At 38.2% G+C, this 23,087-nt stretch overlaps 2 protein-coding genes and 1 long non-coding RNA gene across 4 annotated transcripts in view; 2 read left to right on the forward strand and 1 right to left on the reverse strand.

The window, feature by feature from the left end:
* LOC139961193 (interferon-induced very large GTPase 1-like) overlaps positions 1 to 5,480 on the forward strand; it is a 38,727-nt gene extending 33,247 nt beyond the window's left edge. For both annotated transcript variants that reach the window (XM_071960200.1, XM_071960209.1), the window contains 2 exons: positions 637 to 978; positions 2,122 to 5,480. In XM_071960200.1, coding sequence (XP_071816301.1) covers positions 637 to 978; positions 2,122 to 5,480 — 3,701 coding nt within the window. The remainder of the gene's footprint in view (positions 1 to 636; positions 979 to 2,121) is intronic.
* LOC139961222 (uncharacterized) overlaps positions 1 to 13,127 on the reverse strand; it is a 70,480-nt gene extending 57,353 nt beyond the window's left edge. Inside the window, exon 1 of the long non-coding RNA XR_011790788.1 lies at positions 11,948 to 13,127. This is a non-coding gene — a long non-coding RNA (uncharacterized lncRNA). The remainder of the gene's footprint in view (positions 1 to 11,947) is intronic.
* LOC139961170 (uncharacterized) overlaps positions 1 to 23,087 on the forward strand; it is a 176,080-nt gene that overhangs the window by 77,879 nt on the left and 75,114 nt on the right. The window lies entirely within an intron of this gene.

Genomic DNA, 23,087 nt, shown 5'->3' on the forward strand with positions numbered 1-23,087 from the left:
ATATATATATCACTTTCGGTGATCATGCACTTAAGAAGAGCTAGTTTTGCTCGAAAGCTCTGCAAAAACCAAACATTGGCTGTTTTACTTCCAATCACTTACCTAATTCAATTATTGTATCTCACTCGAGATCCAGCCTTTCTTTAAATGCAGCATAGTTGTTTAACAGTTTTTCCGTTATTCCTATATATATATATATATATATATATATGTACAGTATATATATTTAAGGCAACATTTCAGAGGTCAGTGCGTGAAGACCCGGTCAGCGATATGTTTACCCAAGAGGGAAAATTTGAAAGATTGTATATTTGTATGTGCAAGAAATAACTATTTTAATGAAGGAAAACTTCATTTGAATGAGTGTTAGACAAACAAATGGTGTTAAATATTATCCATGTGTTTTAACCAAAAGAGAACACTTAGGTGTGGAAGGGCATCATAGGTAGTGAAGAGAAAACGAGGAATGGTAAGAAGAGAAAGGGGAATGGTAAGAAGATGATGGGTTTGATTAGTTATTCCTATCTTTTACTTTGAGACTATGACGTTTAATTGCCCTAAGTCGTTGTAGCTGCAACAATGTTGTCTGCTAAGAAAGAATAAAGCATACTTTTCTTTTTTTTTCTTCTAATGAAGACAAAGGCGCTGGTAAGGCTTCAAAATTCCAGATCAAGCCCTTTCGTAGAATGGTACGACAGCTAGAAAAATACTTAGATACTGCAAAGGTTACCGAACTTGCCCAACTAACAGAACAAACTGACATGGTACTAGAGATGAAAGAACTGCAACGACCGTTCCACCATCTGATGGCTATCTGGGAAAAGAAGGGCATTGTCACGGAGACTGGTGTAGATACGTTAGTAGAACTACTGGAAGAGCTGGAGATATATGAAGCCCTGAATCTGGTCAAAAGTTATCAGGAATTACTTTCAGAAGGTTCAACTGAAGTAACTCTGACGGTTTGCTCGATGCCAACAGGTGAGCGTACCGCATATGGAAAGAAGTTTCGGTGAAGGACATAAAAGTCAACAATATTGTTGACTTTTTGTCCTTCACCGAAACTTCTTTTGGGAAAGACGATGAATTATTGGTTGCTCTAATTCTAGCAAACGATAGGTTCAACAGGTCATAGTCCGAAAACCTTCTAAACACGCTAACTCACAAAGTAGAGATTGTATTATTTTTATACTTGGTATTTACCTTATTGAATTCAAGAACGTTATTGTTTTATGCAGAGTTTAAAAGCCATGCGAAGTCAAAAGAGGTCAAAATAAACTTCATACTTTATATGCACCTTATTAGTACGATAACCCATTTGTTCTCAGCCATGTTCAAGTTTGAGGTGGTCAGTGGTCAACATGTTATGAGAATAACATACCTAACTACACAATTTGTGGAAATTGTAGTTGGATGATTGTTGCCGCGTAATGTGTACTACCTGCATTAGGCAAAACAGACATCAACGATTGAATACCTTCTTTTACATTACACAATGGTTTCCTATCACCATGGGGTTGAAGGGGGAGGTGGGGGGATAGTAGGAGTTCGGCATTCTTCTGTAATTTTATATCTTACACGGCAAAGTAGCTGTTACGTTTCACACTTGGGGTTAAGTTGATATTTTCACCATTTAAGAAACCTACTGTAAGTCCCAGTTCTATATTTCAGTAAAAAAGTTCATCATTCGTAACAGCTAAAAGCCTTGTAGAGGCAACATTAAGTCTTTATTGCCAAAATGAAATTAGCAGAAAAATTTTACAAATCTTACATTTATGTCACGTATGGCTTTTCTACCACATTAAGTGACACTGGATTTGACCTTTGCTCTTCAAAGTCCCTTGTTGAAGGGCAAAGAGGGATTAGCACTTCCATGTATGTCTGTCATATGTCATCAACTTTCAGCAATGTATTTCCTTTTTAACGGTCAAGTTAAGTGGAACTCTTTTTCCAATGTTCCGGCAATTGACTTTTGGACACAATTTCCCTCCATGCCTCTATCAATCAAGTGATTCCATATTAAATCTTATATTAACGGCAAGGAATCACTAAGCCTCCTTGCTTTCTAGTTTTACTTAAAGTATATACAGTTCATGAATAAAATTGTTCTCTCTCACAATACAGAAACTACACAATCTATTGAAGTTCCCAACCAACGACAACGTAAAAGCTACGTACAGTCAGATGGAGAGCTTCGAACATCATTAAGAGCAAGTGAAGTATTGACAACCCCTTCGAGGGAAAGTCGACAAGTAACTCACACGAGAGAAGATTATGTTCTAACTGTTCTTCAATTGCTTGGGATTGGCCAGCAAGAAGGTAAAAGGTTGACCATATTAGATAGTATGACGCTTGACCGTATTCATTTGTTTGAAGATACTATATCTCCTGTAAATGTTGTCATGGGTTTCTTGACTCGCTTAATCTCATACGATTATCGTTCAATACGACTTTTTAAGGAACTGGAAGAGCCCAACCTGATCCTATCAGCAGTCCCATCTCAACATTCAAAAAGAAACCCCTCTTCTTTTGGTTCTACTTACACAGTTAGATTGAGTTGTAGAGATAGTGTGTATGCCATTCTTATGCATTGCGATCCTTTCCTTAAGCAAGAGCTTTTGTCGAAAATGTCAGCATGTCAGCTGGCTGTTCCTATAATTCTTCCAGATTTAAGTCAAAACAGCCTCTCATTTCTTTTGTGGGGTATCCAGAAGATATCGAAAGCATGGCAGGACCCGGCAAGTTCCGTTGTTTATGAAGTTAATGTTACACAGCATTCTTTTCCGGTTGTAGCGGCAGTAAGATTTTCTAATCCAGCCTGGTCAAAATCGAATACTTTGAACAAAATTTTAGGTTCTGTTCAAGGAAATGACGAGCATCCATATTTCTGTAGTCAAGAGCAGGACGTTGCTCCTTCCATTTTATCAAAAGGGACACTTGAAGCGGTGTGGTACCTTCCAAGTGGCCGTAAAAGTCGTAAACATACCCTGGAAACACCAGTTTGCTTTTTAAATCTGAGGGGAGATGCATTAGATCTCCCTGCCCAGGTCCAATTTCTTTGTAATTGTGCAACAGTCACATTAGTGTTCGTCAACAAAAGAGATGTGCGAAAGATACTGCGCCAGCTTAACGAAATTACTCTGAAGAGCAAAGTACTGCTAATTTTGTCATCAAATGGAACATCAGTTTCCAGTTGTAAAGAAGATGAGTATTTGATTGCTTCTATCAAACAAACAAGTGCGAATGTCGTTGACACGTCAACTCTTGCATCAGTCGATGTCAGCGAAAAGATATGTTATCAAATAAAGGGACTGCTCAAAGAAGGGAAGCCATTCTCAATTAACCTTGACAGCGCAGTATCAGTTTGTGAAAAAATCGGCATTGCAGTGGATACCTTACATCCATGGTGTTCAAAAGCAAGGGAGGCAGCCGTGAAAATATTACAATCATGCAAAGAAAACCCCAAACTGTACAAACTAAAGGCACTCCCCTTGCAAGCGAAATGGCAAAAATGGTCGGAACTCGACAAAGACCGCAGCTGGAAAGGTGCACAAGGCAACTTAGAAAGGGAGCTTGCGAGGTTGAACACGGCAAAAAATAACCAAAGGCAACGGCAACGCGAGATAGGTATGTCTACAAAGATGCGTTTTCTTTACGAAGAACTGTTGCATACGTCTGCAGAGTACAAGCAATTCTTGGTGTTTTGGCTCGAGCACTACCTAAATGAGGTTTCTCTTGCAAGTTTGCGTCCCCTTCTAGATGACATGAAGACAACTAGAGATGAGCTACGGGATACCGCTGCAAAGATAACAGACATGCAAAGACGACTTAACGTTTCTTTCATTCCCATTCAACAACAAAAATCTCTGCAAGCAAATGTGAAACAACTGAAATCAAAGGAAAGTAAATTGCAGATACATCTTACAGAGAAGACAAAAACATTTGACGCATCCTCTCTAGGTTTCGAGCATTTTGTAAGGGAATTCGGACAAATATATGAGTGCTTCTATAACACTGCACAACGGAATCAACGAAACGCAAGACAGCCATTCGATGTCAAATTACTACCGCAAATGGCTGCTGAAATGTTGCTAAGCGGCCACCCTATGGAGATTTTTGATGGAGACGAGTTCCATGTACCAATTAAGTGGGTACAGGGAGTTCTGAGAGCGGTTCAAGAGAAGATTGGAGACGCGTCTGTGTATGTTATATCAGTCATTGGCATACAAAGCAGTGGTAAGTCAACGCTTCTCAATAGTATGTTTGGTGTTCGATTTGCTGTGAGTGCAGGTCGATGCACTCGAGGCGTGTTCATGCAGTTGTTACCATTATCTGATAACCTTCGAAAAGAAATCGGCTGTGAGTACATAGCAGTCATAGACACAGAAGGTCTGAAAGCGCCAGAAAAAGCAATCGTTGAACAGAAAAGCGAGGACAATGAATTAGCGACGTTCGCCTTGTGTCTCTCCGACATGACTCTCATCAACATTGGAGGGCAAACCGTGGGAGAGGACTTGACCAACATTCTTCAAATATCTGCGCATGCATTCATAAGGATGAAAGAGGTTCATTTGAGTTCATCGTGCTACCTAATTCAGCAATTCGTAGCTGACATAACTGCTCAATATAGAAACCAGAGCAGTACCCAGAGTATACTCCAAAAACTTGATCAAGCTGTCGTGACCGCCGCAGCCGAAGAACGGAAAGAGGATCAGTACAGACAGTTCTCAGACTGTTTTAACATTGTCAACGTTGACAACAAAGACGATAACGTGCAGTACATTCCCAGCCTTTGGAGAGGTTCAATGTCGTCTCCCAATCACGTCTACAGTGAGACTGTGTTAAAGCTTAAGTCCGCGCTTTTGAGAGAAATAAAGGAGAGCACTCGATCGTTTAAATTGTCAGATTTTGAGAAGAGAGTTAGTAGCGTTTGGAATGCAGTGAAGCAAGAGGATTTTGTATTCAACTTCCGTAACTCTGTCGAAATCGCACAATACAACAAGTTTACGCAAATTTTTAAGAAGCAACAATTACGTCTTACCCAGGGCATGTTGAAATGGGAACTTGAAGCAAAGCAACAAATTAGAAATACAACCGTGGAGAACATTGAAGCACGAAAGGCGGCATTACTCCAAGAACTTGAACAAACGTTAGCTTTGGAAATGGAGGAAGTTCGCACTGCTACAGATGAAACAATGCAGAGTAGGGAATTCGAGATTGTTAAACAGCATTCCACTTATTTTTACCGTGACCTAGAACTTGTCGGAAAGAACATCCTTGACACTGTGAAGAAAATGATAAGGGCTGAAACAAATGTTATCACTAACGCCAAAGCCAAGGAGTACCAGATTCTACCAAAGTTGAAAGCAAACTTGAGAAAGCAAGTTCTCCCTGTAGCAGAAAGATTAAAGAATGAGTTTCGGGCAGACTATGCTGACTTGTGTAAAGACGAAATATGTAAGCAAACTGAAGAAGACGTTTAGGCAACGTTTGAAGAAGAGTGGTCAAAGTGCATGGACAATATCGAGTTGGACCATCCAACAAACACAGAAGAACAAATTCGAAGTACTATTGAATCTGACTTGTGCATGTGTGTCCAGGAAACTCTTAAAAATACGGACCTCAGTAAGGAAATGAAGGAGCTGATGAATTCACACAAACTTCTGGGAATCTGTGAATTCATGCCAAATGTAAAATCTGCAGAAGATATTGGTAACGCCTCCACACAGATAGGACCGTGTAGTCCAGAAATTACTACGCAAGCCTCTTGCTTAATTAGTACCCTAGAAAAAGCATGCCGTAACGACGATTTCGAGCTTTCTGAAAGTTTCTTTGAGTCCATCAGAGATATACTGAAGTGCATCGTCTCAAATTATTGCCTTGGGTGCAGAAGTAAGACTAACTTTCTGGTGACGTTGTCCTGTAAAATTGTGCATTTGTCCCACAGTGCAAGGAAATACAACCTTTTGAGGAAGATCATGGCGAGCATGACATTGTTGGGAAACCTCAAACAAGATGACATATCTACGGAATGGAAAATAAGAAAGTTCGTAGGGATATGCCTCAAGAAAAATACATCAAAATATGTTGCTAGCGGCATCTTAAGTAAATTGGCAAAATGGTTAGTCCCAGACATGTTTGGATTTTCGCCAGAAAACAGTGACGAAAATTTTCAAAACCAGCTGCGAGTAATTCATCATGAAGTAACCAATGAAAGCGCTAAGAAATGGTTTTCTTTTGAAATAACGAACGTTTTCTTTAAAAGGGTCAACGACTGCTTGAACAGGTATCGTGGGATAGACAGTACATGTCGTCAAAGGCTTCTTCGTGAAGCGTGTGAATTTTATATGCAGGAGGCAATACGATCAGAAATGGATGCTCTTTCTGACCGCATATCTTGGACCGAAGTCCAAACACTTTTAAAGATTGATTCTATAAATATCATCGATCAAATGCAGAGGTTTGTTGATGGTTTCAAAGATGTTCTTCCTTCTAATGCAATCAGCATTTTAACTGGCCTCTCAGTAGAACAAATTGAAAAATTTTCTAAAATTGTCACTACAGGAAACACAAGACACATGCTGGATATGTGTCTCATGACAGAACTACCCTCGATAGAGAGTGAAAAATACGACATTGTATTCTCTGTTGTTTTACAGACACTCGCATTATTCCTGGCACGGATTCAAAGTGGTGCAACGTACAGTACTAATCTCCTAAGAGAGACTATATCATCTCTCCACTCTGAATTGATTCAAAATGGAGAATTAAGCCAACGAGAGCAAATTGTGTCTATTGCACATGTTTGCTCATGGATCTTCCCAATTTGCGTTGCTGTTCAGACCACTTTTGAAAAGGAAAACAGCGTGCAATATCAATTAGAGAAAGAGAAAGAAAACGTGTATGCGGATTTTAAGACCTTGTGTGACGGAACATGTTTAGATCATCTCGCAGCCAAGTCCTTTTGCTTGGTTATTAAGGCATCGTTGAATGAATGTCTAAAAAACAGAATATGCACTACACTTTTCGAAAGATTATCTAAAGCAGGAGATGAAATATTTTGTAGCAGACCTCGTTTCTTGAACGCATTACTAGAAGATTCTTGCAAAGAAGAAAATTTTGAAAATTACATTGGATTTCTCCGTCGACACTCATCATATTTGCAAACATGGACATTAAAGTTCATTGCCAAGAAATGCTGTGAAGAAACAGACCAATGTATTCGAATCAACGATATCGTCTCGCACGAAATTGAAAAAGTACTGCGCGAGACAGCTGAATCGCTCGAAACAACTGTGCGTTTTTTGAAAGAAGATTGTCAAAATGAAGTCTCCTTTGAAGTCTGGGTTGAACATTTCACTGGGTACTTCGAAGAGACATTGAAATCGTCGTTGAACGAAGACGCAATCACTGAAATGAAGATGTACGCATTGATATCTGATTATGAACTATTCAAAGCAGAATGTAGAAATCTTGTCCGAAATTTGCTGCCACCGAAACTTTTCGAAGATGCTGAACTCCCAAATACTAGAAGTGTCACAAGTCTCAAGGAATGGTTTGAATGCCTTCCGAAGAAACTGCACGTTGTATTAGCTCAGGGTGTGCAGGGATGTGGGACACAGTGCCCATTTTGCAAGACTCTTTGCGACGACACCGTTAAAGAACACAAAGTTCATTTTTCTAATTTGCATTTTCCAATCGGCGTGGGGGGATGGCGAATACGCTCTACCCAACACCTTGTATGTGATACATGCACAGCAAACGTCGCGTCAAACAGGGAATATACGACTGTCACTGTAGAGCTTTTACTTGTGCAAATCCAACAAAGCCATACAAAGACTATAAGAAAAGTTATTCGGACTGGGATATCAATCCAATCTCAGATTATGAACCAACAATGTACTGGAAGTGGGTCCTTTCGAGGTTTAACGACGATTTTGCAATGTACTACAATTGCAAGAAGGCTATAATACCATGGGGCACAATCACGAAGGAAGATGCCTTAAATAGTGTACGTAATGATACTTTGTAAGTACTTTCAACATAAAAAGCATATGAAGGTGAATTCTGGCTTGTTAGATGGAACAACAATACGTCAATCATGCAAGAAATTCGTTGGCAATTACGTCAAACGGGTAAGATGTGCTTGCATCAGTGTGCCGTTTTCCTCTTTCCTGGAGTTGGGGTTGGCGGAGTAATATCATAAAAGACATACCTTGCCTGTGGTAGCTACAATGTACATATTGAAGCTGTTAGTCTATAAGCGTGAACTAACAAAAGCTGTAGGGTTATTTTTGTTGGCATATCATTTCGCATCTTGTCTTTCAATATTTCATGTTGATTTCACTTGATATTTTCACTTTCTTCGACACATTGACATTGTTGGTACAGATGAAAGGTAACATAATAAAGATGAAATAAAAATGTCGTTAACATTCAACGCTACCCATGTATTTGTACATTAAAATTAAAGTCAGTTGATGCCTGCAAGTTTGGTACCACCAGTTGTTATATCCTTGAGTGCTATCATTTCCTGCATAAATATATTTTAATTGCGTGAAAATACAATGCATGCAGTTTGTCAGGTGCGTTCAATATTTAACCACCAGCAAAATGGTATTGAGTGTATATTTTTAAACGCTGGTCTATATGTCTATACAGTTTGCGTTATTGGTTTCCATGTACATCAGAACATTAGAAATGTTCTATTTCAATATATCAAGTCATGATATATAATTCCTCTGTGTGGTTATGTTTGGTCCAGTATCAAGATTAACCCTCACAACGTTCAGTTTAACGTTTTTTTGGATGTCAACTCCCAGCTACTTCCCAGCTACCAGAAAGACCACTTTTTGTTCATACGATTTTGCTGCAATTACCCTGCACCCATCGTATCATCTGCAATGTGTGCATATATGTAATCCCATTTTTTAACTATGATATACATATATTCTGTAAAGAAACATTTAGGCTGACTGGCTGACATGAAAGTCGAAAGCATAAGAAATGAAAGTGACAATAAGAAAGAAAACTGAATCAAGAAAATTTCGTATTGGCCTACTTAAGTCATTGTTATATATATTATCTCGTTATTTGTTCTGCTAGAATATAACTGAAGCAACCCATTTCCTGCATATTTACCGAATAAAGACTAAGCTGATGATTGGACCACAAGCTTGAAATCACAGCAATTGAACAGAAACCACCCGAAGTTACGAAATTGCTAATCCTTCTTTTATAATTTTCTTCGTTCTTCTGTAAACAATTCTTTGTTTTCACACCGTTACAACCTTTGTCATTCAAATTTCGAGATGGAAAGTTTGCAGTCCATTTTGGCTACTTTCAATGTTTCTTTGATATCATGGTACCGGAAAACTTGAGCTTTATAACTAATTTATTCACATATCGTTTCCTATATTTGTAATTAAGTTTGGGGTTCACTTTTTTTCACTCGTTACTTTCACTTTATTTTGGCGCATTGACATCGTTAGTAACTATGAATGGCGACATAGCAAAGATGAGATAACAATTTCATTAACATTCAATGCTACCCATACATTTGTACATTAAAGGAGAAATAAACCCTAGTTTTTTTTGCATCCATTCTTACGTTTTGACAGATGGTCTTTCCAATAAAAGCAAAAGAAAAGCATAAAAATCCCTTCTTTGAGGTGAAAAAACGATTTGAATGTAGTTCATGTGTCGCGCCATTTTGTTTGAATTGAGCCAGTACCCGGATGTACCGTGACGAAAGCTAGCCGCATCGCGTATTTCAAGACAAAATCGTTGCCAATCTCTAAAATAATTAGAATTGTACTTTCAACAATAGTAATGAATAAAATATCGATCAAAAAATATCTTTTGTCTTTATTGATCTGTAAAAATGCTTAAAAAGTCTGTAAAATTTGTTATTGTAACGAGTATCAGTAGAAATATAAATTTTGGGATCTTTTCAAGGAATTGATTTTTAACGTGTTTAAATTAGATTGCTTTCAACACGCAAACCGTACTCAGTCCTAGCGATAGCGTTACTTACGTCCATCATTGCACTCCAATTTACTGCCGAGCAAATATCTTCAAACAAGAAAATGGAAGCCTTTGGATTGGAATCGTATCTTTTCGAACTAGAATATTCAGAGGGAGAACTGAGACATCGAGAGGAGGAGTTTGTGCAAAGAATCAGTCCGCGACTGTTGGTGATGTTGGGTCGAATTCCGTTGCTGATACGAATACCGGTTACGCGAGCCACTGCGAAGAATGGTGTCTGTGTGCACTCTGTTCGCCATTGGAGAGCGACAAGGGGAGGATATGCTGCTATGGATTGTTCGCGGAAAAAGCTTTGTTGAACGCAGGAGAATGTCTGACCAACAGACCTGAATTCTCCCAGATATTTTTGCAGCCAGTTCATTTAGAACTCTGTTTTGTAAATTTCTCGAGGTACAAGAAGAAGAATCCTTTTCCTACGGCTGCTGAGAACATAACGAACAGGTACTGTACACCTCAGTGAAAGTTCACTCTTTTCCGGATATTTTATTCCATCTGGAATAACGAAATATCTTTAACCTTTTTCTGCTCCCTCTTCCCCTCTTCGGTTAACACAACCAAAGGCTTGGCATTCGGGCATTTTAACCGGTGAAATAAGCGAAGCAAGATGCTCGAACATAGTGCGAATAGACTATAACTCGTATGCAAAGCTTCATTGTTTTGAAGTTACGATGTGGCTGGTGTACGTCACTTTTGAAGCGCCCTCAATACTCATTTTAACAAAATGGCCGTTGTTCAAATGGGTAAAAAAAAATAATTGGAAAATTCGCGTAAAATTCAGGGAAACTATATTTTGCTTAGTAATTTCATAAATGGTATCAGAAAAATATCCCCTACCGCATGTACGCTCCAAAAACCCAGAGTTTATTTCTCCTTTAAACTTAAAAGTTTGGTACTACCAGTTTGGTATAATACTTTGAGTGTTATCATTTAATGCATCAATATATTTTAACGGTATCAAACTAAGAGAAAAAACTAAAAACTAAACAGAAAAGGTAGAGCGCAGTTATGTCTGTCGACTTGACTGTACTAGCGTTTACTTTCTACGTTTTTTCGTTGACAATAAGTTACTCATGGTTAAATGCTCCCTTAAAGAAGCACATGTTGATATAAGCTATACACAGACAAATATATACATTTAAAATATCGCATAACAGTACCGTAATAAATTGTCAATGAAGGTGCTGAACATATATATCGAATAGCTACTAATTGTTTTTATCATATTTGCTATGTTGAGTTGGAACCGGTAGTGGCGATCCAGAATAGCAACTCCCTGATAAAGTGATTAGTCAGCCGGTAACTATATCAGTGATCATTGATATATCAAAACAATTTGTATGTTTACGTTTCTTATTGCCGTTCCAATAACATTTGATGAGAGGTATTAAATTTCAACTAATAGATATTTTGTCTTAAGGAATATTCGTACATTTCTTGTTCTTTCTTTGGTGTGTAAAAGTAAGTTGGCCTGACGTTTCTTTGGTGATAAATTCATTTTTGGTGATAAATTAATTTTCGAAATTTGAATTTCTCTTGACTGTAAGAATTCCTTAAGAATGGATATTTCCAATAATGTTAAATGCCGGTACACACAAATCTAAACTGTTCATAAAAATTCAGCTTATACTTTAACAAGTTCAGTAGTTTTGATATTTTAACACTCTTATAAGCAATCACAATTTGATTTTAATTTCCAAACCATGTTCATCCAATGGAAATTTAAACGAACGAAAAGCGTTTAGCATCATTTATGGTAACTACAGAGGTATGAAGTTGATATGATAGTATAGTTTTAAGTCATAACTACTCTGTCTGGTGAAATCATTGAATATGGATGATTAATATAAGCATGAAATAATTAAACTTCCGTGTTTTCATTTCATTTTCTGGCGTTGCTGTTTGCCTTACTTTATTCAACTTTCTTATTGAAATAATACTACATATTGCTTTAAGGATACTACATATTGCTTTAAATTAATTTTCGAATTTCGAATTTCTGTTTAAGAATTCCTTAAGAATGGATATTTCCAATTATGTTAAATGCCGGTACACACAAATCAAATCTGTTCATAAAAATTCAGCTTGTATTTTAACAATTTCAGTAGTTTTGATATTTTAACATTCTTATCAGCAATCACAATTTGATTATAATTTCCGAACCATGTTCATCCAATGGAAAATTGGACGCAACGAAAATCGTTTAGCATCATTTTATGGTAAATACAGAGGTATGAAGTAGATATGATAGTCAGGCGCGTATCCAGGGGGGGCGTTGGGGGCGCGCGCCCCGGGTAAGAAAAAGAGGAGAGGAAAAAAAAGAGAAGAAAAAAGGGAAAAAGAGGGGGGAAAGAGGAGGAGGAGATGAAGGAAGGAAGGGAAAGGAAAAAGAAGAAAGAGAGAAAACGGTGAAAAGGAGGGAGTAAAAGAAAACTGCCAAGACACCGGGAAGAGAAAGAGGAACAGTCACATCATTAAATCGCTGATCCCTATTATATACACATGGCCGGGTAGCCAGTGACGGATCGAGGACTTCGGAAGGGGCGTGCGCCTCACCCAACCCCTTACACCGACAACTCCATTTTTGACGTTTCCATTTTTCCTCTCTCACTAATGTATCTATATAAATACTATATATGGTCTATCATAGCGCGTGTGTGTTTATGGACGCCTTAAACAATTGTGCTATGAAACCAACTGTGGCTGGTCTCGAACTCGACCGAGTCGTCGGGGAACATGACGCATTTCGGGAAGGGGGCGACCGCCCCCCAGCATATATTTTTTTTATGATATCGCTAGTAATTTCAAAATAGAAAATGCTTAGATGCAACTAACAAGGCATGGGAAGTGTCATTTCCAGCGATCTGGGAGACATTTTCGCCCAAAATTTTCTTGTACGCTTCGCGCCAGCTCGTGGTGGCGCTACGCTTAGATAGTTTGCCTACAGGCTTCGCCCCTCCCTTGGCAAATTATTCGCTGCGCACCTGTTCGAATTTGTAACGCAAACAGCAGATATCACATCATATCAGTGAGCATGAAAATGGCGGTTCCAAGATGAACAGCCTCAAAACTGTCGATGTGTGTAGTCATAGGAACCCAATTTGATTTTCTTTCGGTAGGACCCCCCCCCCCCCCGCCTCCTACGCCTATGTGTGTAGTGTTCGGTTTCGGAAATATCTGCTATTTTTTCATTTCCTTCAACCAAGTGTTATAATAGCCGTTATAAGAGGGTTTAATATTTATACACCAATAAATTAACTGTGCCTGGATTTTCGAAAATTTCCTTACCAACATTCTTCATCATACTTCCCTCTACTCGTGTAATTTTGACCAGTCTGTTAGGGGTTGAAGGAGGTTTTTTCTACATCGGTTGTCCATAGATGACATTTTTTGCAACATTATGGGTATGTTTTGAAGTGAATTTTCAAATTCTGAACAAATAATAGGCTGAAAACCTTGAAAAGTGGGGCTGTCGGGTATTGTGGGCCGCGACGTACCTACAAAAGCAATGATCCACAGAACATGCGATGAGGTCGAACATGATTTGTGACTGAAGAAAATCTTCAAAAAGTTTACGGATGAAATAAAAACTATTGGGAAATACTTGGTTCTCAGGCAAAAGTGTACATCTGGTTGGTCATTTTCAAGCCCGAGAAGTGCCATTTCCGGTGATCTGGGGGGGGGGGGTATAAAAACCAGAATTTTTCTTGTACGCTGCGCGCCATCCCCATGGTGGCGCTCCGCTTAGATAGTAATTCGCGCCCCCCGGGTTAGAAAATCCTGGATACGCCCCTGATAGTAGTTTATAATTATAACTATTATAAATATAACTGTCTGGTGAAATCATTAAATATGGAAGGGTAACATGAGCATGAAATAATTAAAATTCCGTGGTTTTATTTCATTTCTGGCGTTGCTGTTTGTCTTACTTTATTCAACTTTCTTATTGTGTGATGACAATAAAATATCCATGGATGCATTTACAACATCACTTTACCATAGATTTGTTTTCTTTAAGAACTTTCTTTAAGAAAATTTTGTTTATTTACATCGAAACTGAATAAAACGACAAGGCTATAGCCTGACAAAAGTGTTAATTTGAGGCAAAACATTCAGTTTAACGAAATTGTTACGGATTCCGTAAATGAGGCTTCCAGACGTTTATACCTGCCTCCTAAAACTGATACGGTAGAGTGCATAGTCCATCAAAACTGAGAGGAACAGTCAGAAATTAAGTTAATAACGATAATGATAATAGCTTGTTTTGGGGGGAAACCTATGTTGTGACAATCACTTACCCATGTGTAATACATCATCACTTTAACCTGCACTTCCGAGATATAAACAGTCGAAGACTTTAAGGGACAAATGTCCAAGCCGAATATTGGTAATTAGTTAAAGTCAAATTTCAAGAGAAAAAAAAGGAAAATGGGGAACTTTGGGGAAAACATTAGATATTTCGAAATAAATTAGCTGCAAAACGTAAACATGTTTGAGAATATATATGAAATTTCAAGCAAGAAAATATCCTCTACAACACTAAGATATTTTCTTAGAAAATACTCAAATCCCTGGCCTGCGGTGCTCAAGGAAGTTGGTAATGTATAGCAACGTTGGGCAAAACCCTACCCACCCACCCCTACTACATGTAGCAACTGTTCAAAATAAGCGTATGGTTATTGTTCTTCAGTATTTTCGTAAATTATTCGTAACTATTTAGTGAACGTTTTTTTTTTTTTGGTAAACAATGCAATGGCGCCCTGCATGCAAGCACACGTGGAAACAAATATACGTTTTATATAAAAACAAAACCACTTTAAGATGAATTTAAGTTACACATCTGTTATTACAAGCCAACCTGGAAACATTTCGAGGTTTGAATCCACACCGTGGCAACCGCAACGTATGTACTTATTATCTTATCCCTATACATGTAATTGACTGAAATGATATATTTAAACTATTAGAACACAATTGAAACTATTCCATTCAAAACAAAGGATCTTAGTATCTTAGCGTCTAAATTAATTAGCAAAGAACTTTTACCCTCTCCCATAGAATTGAATAAAATATAATTGTGATAAATGGGCATTTGCAGGTGCATTTAACATGTAAACAGGGGTACAATTGTTAGTAACATCGCTGTCAATCCTTAGAATGTTTGTTGCCTAAGCTCAATGAAGTCATCGTCAGGTAATCAGTCATCTTTTGTTATTACGTAATCCGCGACCCTAATCTTCTTAAAAAAGAACATTCCATTTGTTTCACTTAATCTGCTGTGTTATTCTAGCACTGACTCTCCTTTGAATTAATTCCAAATTTAATACAAAAGATGGCGAGAAAATACATCCCCAAACGACCTCATAATAAACCACATGTAACAACCATTCTTCAAATCCTCCTATTAGTGTAAGTCACCTACTGGTATGTATGTAACACCGTCTTCGTAACGCATAGCAATAATACAATTATTTCTGTACGTGCTTTCATGTCAGTAATACGAATCCCCTTTCCCACCAGATTGTAATATTTGTTAATTTCCATCGAAAAGAATAAAACCACAAGGCCATAGCCTAAACGGCGTTGTAACCTATTCCTTTTCCCATTTGAAAAGATTCGTTCATATTATTTGTTACATAACACAGTGCTCATGCTCATATTGCTCAATGACATACACGCACGTCACTGTAACATGATCTTAGCCTACAGCAGGACTTTCCAACCACGAAACGTACACAAAATATTACTTTTTTTTTATCAGATTTGCGTATTGCAGCCTAATGGATAATATGTAAATTTACGACATATAAGCAATATGCAATCTTCACTGTTTGGGAAAGAAAACAATATTACCAATCATAATTGAAGAAAGAATTTCCTTTCTTTGTGCGGGAAGTAAAAGAGATGGCGCTAGTTAAGTTATAGTTTCGTATGTATATTATTTAATATATTCAATATTTAGATGGTAGTTGTAAGCTTCTGTAGGTACATTTTGTAGGAGAATAGCGACTCATTGGGCCACTGGACATGGGCTGCGCACATACCGGTCACAGATAGTGTTTCGGCCCACCGACGCCACCTAGAACGCTTCTAGTCGATCTCTGACCAGCCGACCCTCCTACTATCCTCCCGGGTTCGTTTACGACAACAAGGGAGACATGGCGCGGGATCCTAGGCCACAAAAAGCACCATACCTACAGCCGGATGTATTATCGCCTCCAGCCTGTCTCGAACCCTAGCCACGGTTTATGCTATGTCGGTCCAATCTATTTCCGCGAAACTTGATAAGCTTGTAGCCTCTCTAGAAACGTGAGTTGATCACTAGCGGTAGATACACTTTCGTTCCTTATTGAAGAAGAGATCGTTTGAAACATACTTGCAAAGTTTCAAGTCACACTAATAGGGAGGGCTCCTGTGCGCCTTTTGACAACGGTCACTGTCCTCCTAGCAGTCCTGATCAATAGATTATGTATAGCGCCATTGACACTGTAACATATATCTCTGGTCCTAATGTGCGTTTTCAATAAACTTTATATAGATCTCGTAATCAAAGTAAAACGATCGCACTATAGGCGGCACACTATGGCAAAACTGACGAAAATAAACCCCGAACGATTCGTGAATCACAGTATCAGTGTTAGTTTAAAGTAGGCACTACAGTGTACAATCACGGATGAGAACATGTCGCTATGTCGGTAAATGGGATGGGCAAAATTGGAAGCTGTTACATTTACACATGGATTAAATTAGTGTAGGATGTCGATGATTGCATATTCCCTTATGAAGAGGGTCTAGCCCGACTGTTAGAATGTTAGATATCATGAAATGTATTATTCTCCTTTATTATTTTAGGAATTTAATATGCTTCTCCCACCCCTCCCCTTCCCTTCCCAGACACACGTAGTAACGTCACGGGTATATATTTCTTAATGACATGTATGCTAATAAAATATTCCATCGACAGAATGGCAAACCTCGATGTTGACATCGAAGCTGTAAGGAAAGCTAAAGCGACTGAAGACAAAAACCTAAATAGATATGGTTATGAACAGTCCAAATCATATGCCACCTGGAACTATGTTAAATGGGCTAAGACGATTACAAACTTACCCATTGTTGTTAAAGGCGTCATATCACGTGAGTAAAGAAAGTCGTAGGTGGTCGAAGCAGTAAATGTGGGCGAGAAGGGTGGGGGGGGGGCTATGGGGAAATGTTCCCAGAAAATAAACAGAAGTGTAAAAAAATATAAGTAAAAACAAATAAAACGAAATATATTTAAGTGTACTAACCTATATAGACCGATGAAGGGGGGGGGGGCGGCTGGGATTGAGAGTGGATGAAGTTGTTGGTTTACGTGCCCAGGGGCCTGTTTCACAAAACTCGACTTACGCACGCAGGACTTAGTGCTTTGTGAAACAGGCCCCAGGTACTCTTATCTTTGGTGGATTTTCTTAAAACAGGTATTTTACACTGTGTACCCGTACAGGAATGAAACCTAGTATGGCAAGGTTTTTCAGAAATAAAAGTGGAAAGCGGCAGCAATCGGATTTTAAGAGAAATAATATATTAAACTTATGCATCTATCGGCCAAATCAAGATTAGAAAACCTACTGGGAAGTTAGTAATGATTTTCCTGCCGGTTTTCTGTTGTTGGTGTCCCTATTCCAAGAACACGAGAAAATTTGTATCGTTTAGTCTAATTGTGAGATTAAATGGTACCAGTATATTATGTTTTCTACTACCGATTGAGAAAGTCAGTTTCATAATCTCTATGATATATATATATATATATATATATATATATATATATATATATATATATATATATATATATATATATATATATATAATATATCGGTAATTCATTACTCAACTTTAAATGGTTGCTTTATTAATGATTGTTTGCTTGCTTGCATGATTGACTGATTTAATTAATTAATTGATGATTGACTTATATACTTTCTTAGCTGCCTCTGCCAGAGAGGCGGTAGAGGCGGGCGTGCAGGGCATCTTGGTGTCCGTACATGGTGGCCATCAACTAGATGGATTGCCTCCACCGGTACGTAACCATTAATTTGTATCTCCAAACCTGCTTTGCACATCAGGTATAGGTCTATATAAGAGAAATAAGACACCACATAGTTTTATGTTACGCAAGATTAATTATATCTTTATGAAACCTATAGTTATCACATTTTAGCTCTTGTATAAAGTGGTAAAAGTAATTTAAATCGCAATCACACAAGAGTGGCATTCACCAATTTTATATTCTTACTGGTGTACGCAGCGCGTTTGGCTGGTATAGTAACCGCACCCTCGTTGGCAACATTCACAAAACACACACACACCCACACACACACATACATAACAAATTAACCACGGTAAACCCTGGATTGACCGGAAAAGTTTGGGAACGGGAATTCTCCGGATATGAAAAAGACGTTAGCATTCATAACAGAGTTTTGCTGTAGTGTGCCAATGACTCTTTGTATATTCAAAACACATATTTTCCTTTTTAATATGGAATACAATGCATGGCCCCAGTCTTAGCTTTGGTATTGATAACACGTATTTGATGTTTATTGAACAAAACTTGAAAAACTAGGTTTAATTGAAATGCATTGCACTGACTATTAGGATACTGATAAACCTGGATCCGGTAAAAAAAAAAACTAGGTCAGATTACTGGCATCAGACGTTTCTTTGTGCGCGAGTCTTCACACCCTTTAATGCAGCTACTAATTGGATAGAATGATTTATGGAAGACCTTCTTGAGGTGTTAGTCTTATTGAAAGATCTACAGCAAATATATGTACCTTTTCAAACCCTCTGACACTTTATACAAGGAGTTGACATCATTTTGCAAACAACCTTGAATATATGCACAGTCGGCTAATATTTCTTTTTTTTGGGGGGGGGGGGTGGGGGCCGGGAAGAGACAGCCATAGGTTTTTCATTCACATATAAACTACTGAGTGACTTTCAAGCAGCCATGCTTTAATTTTCTGCTAACTAGGATCACTATCAACTAATGAAAATATCAACATGAAAATAATCAACAATTTCCTTATGGCTTGCCTGTATGTATAACATTTATTTGTAGGGTTTGTATCCCTTTGATTTATCATTAGCTATATAGCCTAGGCATAAAGTTAAACCTCTAGTCATTGAGGTATATCCATCACATGCAGGCACACCAAAGCAGTTTTGGTCTTCAAATACTCATGAAGGGACATATGTGACCATAGCCAAGCCAAAAAGTATGTTACTAGATGAGTTTATTTCTAAGGTAAAGGCCTATATGCCAAAACTTAGCTAGTCCTAATCTAAGTTCTAGAGTAAAACCATGCATGCAGATCACTTTTTAACTACAGGTACCCCATAGTTGCCAAACAATGGGCCTTAGTTAGGCTAGAATTGGCATTGGAAGTTGTAGCCCCTGTGATCTTACTCTAACTAGTTTTCTATGGTCAGCCAAAGTTAGACTTTTGAAATTAAGTTTCTTTCTTACAATACCACAGCGCAAGAATTATCCCACAAGTTTGACGAACGTATTTCAAGTCCATGCTGAATATTGTATTCGTAGAAACCGTCGACTAGAATTTGAGTTACTAGTACTACTACTAGTATCTACCTGCCACTGTCGTAGCTCCAGGTACGGTTACAACCACTACGCGATGAATGAACTAGATAACCCTGGAATGTCTATTTTATGTTTATTTACATACCAGAGCCGTATACGGCTCTGTTACATACATATGCCTAGCACCAACAGCCTGCGGTATAGGTGACGTCATCAAAAAGTTTCAGAAATTACGGTGGCCGAAAAAGACCATCTAACGTGAAATATAAAACAGAGATTTTACATTGTTCGTAGAGGAGGGTTTTCTTGAATTCTGAATGGAAAATGGGATATACGTTTTAAAGAAAACACAAAGAAAGAAAATGTCTGTGTGCATCAATGACATCACACCTGTTTGTTTCAAATTCACTTTTTTGTACAAAATATATCAGCCTCAAATATTGTTATCTCGCAAAAGATTCATAGGAATTAAATTAATTCAAATTGCACCAGGATGCTTACACTATGTTCCTCTTTCCATCATCAGCCAACCATTTTACTCCTCCCAATCCTTTAAACAGAGCCGTATATCTCCATCTAAGGCTCAGCTCTTAAATCGTTAAACACGCCGCATTAAATAACAAATGCTGCCCTCTAAACGTAACACAACCAGAACAACATTACACTGAACACAAGACAAGTCTTATTATATGAACCAGTTCATAATGTTGGCACTGTTTATGGTTACATCTCTATGTTCCGACGTCTCTATGTTGCGACGTCTCTATGACGTCTCAAAAGTCTGTTGTACCAAGAAAACAATTTTTCAGACTCCGATATTTTTTGGGACTCAAATTTTTTTTTACCAACATTTCTTCGGACCAAATTTTTTGGGACCAAAATTCTTTCCGAAAAACAAAAATGTGACCCAAAATTGGCGGCGCGATAGATTTTTTGTTGGTGCCCCGCGATGTTTTGTGTCCACAATGCAGGCGACTTTTTATATTGCTCAAGCGATATCTATGGTTTTCACATTCACTCGCCCTATAGTTATGTAATTTTCCAAGGGGCAATGATTGGTCACACATCATATTTTGGTCTAAATCTATAAACACATTTTATTCGAAAATTGATTTGGCCCAAAACGATTTTGGTCCCCAAAAATGTGAGTACAAACAAATTTCGGGTCACAAGCAATTTTCGGTCACAAGCACTGTTTGGGTCATAACAAACTTTCGGTCTCATTTTTTATTTTCGTGAAAAAAATGTCTCAAAAATTGGGTCCGAAAAAATGTTGGTCCAAAAAAATTGAGTCCAAAGAAAATGTGGTCACAAAAATATTGGGGTCACAAAACTAGTTTTCTTGGTACAAAATTGCTCCGATTTTTTCTTTTTGTCGGAACATAGAGACGTCGGAACATAGAGACGTCGGAACATAGGAATGTCAATCTTTTTATCCCTTGAAAACTATAATCTTTTTCGTGTTTTATAACCTGATAGTACTAGACCAGAATTACATCAGAGAAACATCTTGTATGTATTCTGTTAAAACTTTCATTCAATACCTACATGACATTTCAAAATAACGACACCTTTTGAATCAAACACAAACTTGAAGCAAAACAGGAGTGACGTCACAAAGCCTCGGTGGAGGCCCATGGGGAGGACTCAGATACAGAAATCGTCAAGTTTGCTTCTGTTTGGTGCCTGAATTGATGTCAGTCATAAATATAGTTTAACCAAAGAGCACTATTTGGGTTTTCTGGGAGCATTCACTTTCTCGGAAACATAAAAACATATAAAATAATATACTTTCAGGGCCGTAGCCATAGGCAGAATCTCTAGAGGGAAGTTGATGAACATCGGGAAACACATTGTAAGGGAAAAATAGGACTATAAGTTACTTTATAAGCTTTGCTTTTTTCAATGCTTCACACAGGTAATTGAAGATATAAAAGCACGCTAGGGCATTCTGATGGTATCCGTAGCCAGTGGCGGAGCATCCATACAGTCAGGGGCGGATGCCCCCCCCCCCCCTGACGGACTCAAATGGACTGCTGGCGCCCTTTTCAGCTCTTTACCACTTTTTACTTATTCGTGATTATTGACTTTTTTATTGCTCTCTCATCTACTTATTGATATTTGTCACATTTTGTTGGTGTAATTTGGCGATGTCACCTATTTATTCTTCGTTTATCTGCAAATTAGTCAGGCCCGGAAAGGGTCATTTCCGGCGATCTAGGGAGTATCTTTACTCAAAAAAATTAGGTACGCTACGCGCCAACCAGTGATGGCGCTCCGCTTAGATAGTGTCCAGAGCCGTATATACGGCTCTGATAGTGTCCAGAGCCGTATATAGCTCTGATAGTGTCGATAGCGCCCCTACAGACCATTCTCGCCCCTCCTGACCAATACCCCTAGCTCCGCCACTGTCCGTAGCCTTTATATGCTGGGTAGAGCAGTATTGGGTATTTAGGTGTACATTATTTGTTAGGTTTGTGTTATCATTATTTGTTCTACATGCCAAAAAAGGGACCTTCTAGGGGAGGAGGAGCAGGAGGAGGGGAAGGGGGGGGGGATGAGCTGAGTGGTTAGGTCTTGTAGGGGACTGTCCTTCACTGTTCTTAATTGAAACATTGTGACACTCATACAGGGGCTAACAATGAAACTGAAAGGCCTATACACATGACACATATAGAGGTAACAAGTAGATTTATGTACTGTAGTTTCACATTAGACTGCTACACTGTTCAAGCAGGTTAAATCTTAGAAGCTTTTTATATTCTTTTATCGTTATTCTTACCAAATTCGCGAGAACCAAAGCAAACGCACGGCCATCGTATCCGCGATCATGCATCTGAGACGTGATAACCTGTTAAAATAAACCTTGTGTTATTTTTGAACGCCTTGTCTACAATACGTGCCTAGAATCTTGAGGTTGCACAAAAATACTGACTATTGATATCAGAAGAAATGATATGATCATTTTGCTAAAACTAACTGAAATAGCGCATACTGTGCACACTTTCTATGTTCATCTAGAAAGTGGAAATCTCACGGGGTAAGCTGCCCCTATACCGGCTACGGCCTTACACTTGGCATCAGTTAACTTAGTCAAAAATAAAACTATTTTATGAACATAACTACTACATAATCTAGGACTTGAGGATTAATGTTTATGATAGTCATAATAGCTAGTCATGATAGTCATGATGGTCATGATAGTCATGATAGTCATAATGTTAATAACATAATCTAGGACTTGAGGATTAATGTTTATGATAGTCATAATAGCAACATGACTAGCAGCTTAGTACCCATGCAAGCGTTGTATACCATATCGCGTATGTATCTGTCTCAAAACTCATATGAAATGTATCATTATCTCAAACACTTAAAACTATAATTAGTGGCCTTGCTAATCAAACTGTTTGCACTATATAATTTACGTGTAGTAACTAGCTAGTACTTGTGACTAGCAGCT

Source organism: Apostichopus japonicus, chromosome 3, assembly GCF_037975245.1.
Source record: "Apostichopus japonicus isolate 1M-3 chromosome 3, ASM3797524v1, whole genome shotgun sequence".
Classification (NCBI taxonomy): domain Eukaryota; kingdom Metazoa; phylum Echinodermata; class Holothuroidea; order Aspidochirotida; family Stichopodidae; genus Apostichopus; species Apostichopus japonicus.